General features: G+C 37.2%; 1 protein-coding gene across 1 annotated transcript in view; it reads right to left on the bottom strand.

The window, feature by feature from the left end:
* Positions 1–764: 764 nt before the first annotated feature.
* NKAIN2 (sodium/potassium transporting ATPase interacting 2) overlaps positions 765–5,566 on the bottom strand; it is a 258,790-nt gene continuing 253,988 nt past the window's right edge. Inside the window, exon 3 of the mRNA XM_007946586.2 lies at positions 765–850. Coding sequence (XP_007944777.2) covers positions 765–850 — 86 coding nt within the window. The remainder of the gene's footprint in view (positions 851–5,566) is intronic.

Raw genomic sequence — 5,566 nt, 5'->3', positions numbered from 1 at the left:
TCAAAATGAATCGGAATCTTACTTTCTATTTTGATCTTCACTTGCAATTCAGCATATCACTTGATACTGATATATAGAATTTGTTATCAGTTGTTATCCAAGGGAATTTGCCTAAACAAGATATAAAAATCAGGCTCGGATTGGATGTCTGCTCTCTTGAGTGCTAGAGTTAAGTGTTTGATAAGTTTCAGTGTTAATGTTCTGGTTTCATTTCACTTTTTACTTCAAAAAATGACAGAGAAAAATATTGTTCAATTTCTGATTTTTTTTGAAGATAGATATAACTAAATTAATCCTATCATTTATCATATAAAGCAGAACTCTTCTGAGAGTAAAAGGAAGTGCTGGTAATAATTACACCAAGATAATAGTTGTAATTGGAGATTATCCTGGGCAAACCAGAACATCCGGTTTATATACAGTTACATACCACTACCTACAATGCTTATGTTATTTTCAAAACATAAAATTCTTGATTAATTCAAAGAAGTGGTATAGTTGTATATAATATCAAATTCTTTTGAGCCAAGACTAAAGAAAACTTTAGAGATGGCATTTCTGATCATCCAAATTTTAAAACAAAGACATTATAAAGAAAATGTTTTAGAACTAACCCAGTCAAAACAATACTTATATAAAACAGTGGAAATACTTAACTATAGGAAATATTTTAAAGACAGATACATGCCATTGACTTTGGGCCACAGTAACTTTTGCTTGATCATATTTTAGCATCCCAGAAGAATATCTTCAATGTAAAGTACTTACATGTACATAGGTTGTAGTTGTAAATGAGATGTCTTCTGTGGTCCTTGATAGCCATAAGAGTCAAAGCCACCTATGAAATCAACTGAAAAGGAACAATTGTCATTAGTTAATTTTTCAAAAGAGTTTAACATTAATGAGCAATGTCTCAGTCAGATAACTAATGCAAACTTTTGGTTAATCTATTAAATTAAAAGTGACTTAATTGTGGAGAGAACGAGGAAAAAAGAAAGAGGCTGCCTTAAGGGAATGATTTCATTTTTTCTCAACTGTGTGATTCAATTATTGTTTTACAAGAATCTACATACTTGGGAGAGAAAAAAAATGCACTCCTCTCAAGCAACCAAGAGCTAATTGGAGTAATAAAATTCACTTGTACATTAAAGATGCTTGCTATATGTCTTTTTGGTTGGCACAGATATTTTCTGCAACATATTACTGATGTTATAGCATAAAAGTAATGAGCATTCAAGTGTGTGTACCTATCAGCAATTATAGTATTATATACTGTGATTGTCAAGTACAAGGTGCTATGGTGTAGCTTCTGTAAATTAACTCAACATGGCTGCCCCTGCCACTATGTGGTTTACAATCTGAAACAGATAATCAGAGGTAAAGATACTTAAACAAACATCCAAATGTAATACAAAACAAAATACACACACACACATAGCATTCAAGTCAATTATGGCTCATGGTGACCCCACATGTTTCAGAGCAGAACTGTGTTTCATTGATAGAGTTTTTGATATTTGAGATACAAGAGTTCCTGTGGCAGATTGTATTTTCCAAAGATTGCCACAACAATATCTCCTATTTCACATGTTCTTACAATGGTGGGACCTTGACACTCCTCTCATGAGTGGTTTGGGTGTATGTTCCCTCTACTTGAATCTGGGAGGACCTCTGTGGCAGTGTTGATCAAGAAAGTATGATATAAGGGACACAAAGGGACTTTCAAATATAGATCATAAAATATCATGCACTTCCCACTTGCTCTCTTGGGATGCTCTTTTTTGGAACACAGCTAGCATGCTGTAAGAAAATCCAAACTGGTCCACATGGAAAGAACACATAGAGAACCCATGTAGAGGTGTTTTGACCAACAATCATGTTGAGGCCCCAATTGACCACCAGCATGACATCTAGATGTGTGAGAGAAAAATGACTCTAGATGTGTCCGGTCTCCAGCTGTTGAGTCATTCCCACAGAGTTTCATCTGCTGAGACCCTTCACATTGGGGGATAGAGACATATATCCCCACTGTACCCTGCTTGAACTCCTGAGCCACAGATCCCTGAGAAACAATTGTTTTAAAGAACTAGGTTTTGACAACAGTGGTAAGCAGAACAGTGAATACTAAAAGTACTATGGATTTTTGTTGTTGTCGTTTGTTTGTTCATTTGTTTTGCTTCCATTCATGGAATAAAGGTTGCTGTGTGGAGATACAAGGAATAAAACAACCAAATGCTGAGAATATAGATGACAGAAAGCAGACAGAAAGGGAAATAGGTTCTGGATTAGGATGCTCTGGGAGGTCTTTGAAACCTTATAAGACAATTTTATTTTAACATCTTATTCTACTGACTTAGCTTTGTCTGCTTTTTGTTCTCTTTTTAATGTCTTACGGTGCTACAGATCGGGTCTGGGACAGAGTATTGAAGTAACAAAAAGTCCACAATGTCTGTATAGTATGGAAACCCATTTTCAAGGCAATATTTCTCTTCTTGGCAAAAGTAGAATAATACACTGAAAAGAACAGAGCCAATGGTCTTCAAGCTGTGTGATGTTGGACAAATCACTTAACATCTCTTTTTCTTTCTTTCTTTTTTCTTAAATACATTTTATTGAAATGTAATTTATGTACGGTGAAATACATAAAACTAAAGTGACATAGGTCATTCCTTTTTTTTTTTTTTTTTGTAGTGTTCCCTCCCCTCCTCTCCCCTCCCACCCCTGGTAGCCAACAAAGAAAGTTTCCTTCCATATATAAACATTTCCTTGACTTTTTACAATAATGGACGAATACTATATTTGTCCTTCTGTCATTGACTTATTTCACTCAGTAACTTAACATCTTTTAAAATCGGAATGATAATACTTATCTCACAGAACTGGTGTGTAGATTAAATAAGAGAGAAGAAATGTACAGCCTTGAAGGAGATACAGGACTTGAAAGACAACAATTAAGAGCCCCTCAGAAAATTCAGAGCTTTCTTTATAATCCTTCTAAATCATGAAATATAAGATAAAGACCCACTGCCATCACGTTGGTTGAGACTCATAGCCAGCCTCATTGGGTTTCCAAGGCTATAAATCTTTTTGGAAGCAGATTGCCTCACTTTCTTCCCATGGAGCAGCTGGTGGATTTGAACTGCTGACCTTCTGGTCAACAGCCAAATGCCTTACTCACTAGGCCACCAGAGCTCCTTATAGAATAAAGAGAGAGAGAGAGAGAGAGAGAGAATCTTTATTTTGTCAAAAGAATAGAACCTTATTAAATATTTGGTAGAAGACAAACGAAAAGAGAGAAAGCCTCCTTTTTCTTCTGAATTACGTATATTTGAGCATTAGCTAATATAAACAGTACTATAAAATAGCTAATATAAAATATTACATATATAATATAAAATTAGCTAATATAAACAGTACTATAAAATAAATTGATCAGAGACTATATTTAAAGTTGGTAGTCTGAGAAATTCTCTGAGACAGAGGACTCATTGCAGATGGTGCCTAAATTCCCTTTCATTTGGTTGGGCTCTTGTTAGCAATGACACTTAATTAAGGACAAGTTTCCTGAAAAGTATTGAGAAAGTCATCGTGTTTTTCTTTTGTTGTTCTGAAGACCTCTTTCAGTGGAATGGTCCCACCAATATGCTGGAGAACAGAGTGAGTGAGTCAGAAAAAAATCACGATCAGGGCAGCTGTAAGCTCCACTGGAATCGAGATCCAAACTGAGCCCAGGTTTACTACTGCTGTTGTTATTAAACATTTCATTAGTGCATTTCCAAGAGGTCGAGCTGAATGGCAGTAAAAATCAGATTGTAATTATGATACAAAGATTTTGGAGTAAACCAAGGGCTAACTTGAAGAAACCAAGATGAATCTTCAAGTTCAGGTGATAGGATCAAGACAAAAATGGGGAACATGCTTGAGTCAGGAACCACATAGAACTTCCCAATACATAAGAAAAGGTCAGAAGGGAAAGAAGGGGTGGTATTCTGAGCATTTGCCACAAACGGATCTTGAATTGTCTATGGCTTTCTTTTATTAGCCTGCCCTGCTAGGTGTGTGCGTGTGTTGTTGTTATTGTTAGGTGCTGTGGAGATGGTTCCTATTCATAGTGACCCTCCGTACAACAGAACAAAACACTGCCTGGTTGTGCGCCATCCTCATAATCCTTGCTATATGTGAACCCACTATTGCAGCTACTGTGTCAATGTATCTTGTTGAGAGTCATCCTCTTTTTCGCTGACCCTCAACTTTACCAAGCATGATCTCCTTCTCCAGGGAATGGCCCCTTCTGACAACATGACCAAAGTAGGTGAGGTGAAGTCTGGCTGTTCTGGCTTGCAAGAAGCATTCTCACTGCACTTCTTCCAGAACAGATTTATTCATTCTTCTGGCAGTCCATGGTACTTTCAGTATTCTTCACCAACACCACAACTCAAAAACATCAACTCTTCTTTGGTCTTTCTTATTCATAGTCCAGCTTTCGCATGCATATGAGGCAACTGAAAATTCCATGGGTTGGGTGAGGTGCACCTTAGTCTTCAAAGTGATATCTTTGTTCTTCAGTACTTTAAAGAAGCTTTTCCAGCAGAGTTTCCCAGTGCAATATGATGTGTATTTCTTGACTGCTGCTTGCATTGGTGTTGATTGTGGATCCAAGTAATATGAAATCTTTGACAACATCAATCTCTTCTCCATTTATTGTGATGTTGCTTATTGGTCCAGTTATGAGGATTTTCATTTTCTTTATGTTGAAGTGTCATCCATACTGCAGACTGTAGGCTTTAATTTTCCGTCAATAAGTGCTTCAAGTTATCTTCACTTTCAGCAATTAAGGTTGTGTCCTCTGTATATCATACATTGTTAATGACTCTTCCTCCAATCTTGTTGCCATGTTCTTCTTCATACAGTCCCACTTGTTGGATTATCTGTTCAGCATACAGATTGAATAAATACGGTGAAATGAAACTAACCTATCCAGTTGGGGAGGAAGACACTGAAACTCTCATGGCCACTTCAGATAGGCCTGGGGAATAGAGGGCTCCAACTGCAGGTGTCACAGAACCCAGGTGAAATAACAGGATGGATTTTTACCATTTCATTCAGGACAGTGTATTCAAATTAAAACCAGAATTTAAGGGCATATATTTTATAGTTATGTACACACACACATATATATGTGTGTGTGTGTGTATTTATACCAAACTCACTGCTGTCAAGTCGATTGCCATCATAGTGACACCTCTAAGGCTCTTAGTACCAAGGGAGTATCTCTACAGAAGTAGATTGCCCAATGTTTCTTCTGACGAGTGGCTGGTGGGTTTGAACTGCCATTCTTCTGGTTAGCAGTCAATGCATTAGGCAGTATGCCACCAGAGCGTGTGTGCATGTACACACACACACACACACATATACACACAAACACACATATATATGTGTTAGGAGCTCTGGTGGCATAGTGCCTAATGCATTGACTGCTAACCACAAGGCTGGCAGTTCAAACCCACCAGCTACTGCTCAGAAGAAAGAGTGGGCAATCTACTTCCACAGTGATACTGCCTCAGAA

This window comes from Orycteropus afer, unplaced genomic scaffold (assembly GCF_000298275.1).
Source record: "Orycteropus afer afer isolate SDZICR_OR568_19922 unplaced genomic scaffold, OryAfe1.0 scaffold00167, whole genome shotgun sequence".
NCBI classification, from domain to species: Eukaryota; Metazoa; Chordata; class Mammalia; order Tubulidentata; family Orycteropodidae; genus Orycteropus; species Orycteropus afer.
Note: the sequence above shows the minus strand (reverse complement) of the source record. Positions and strands in the feature narration are given on the sequence as shown.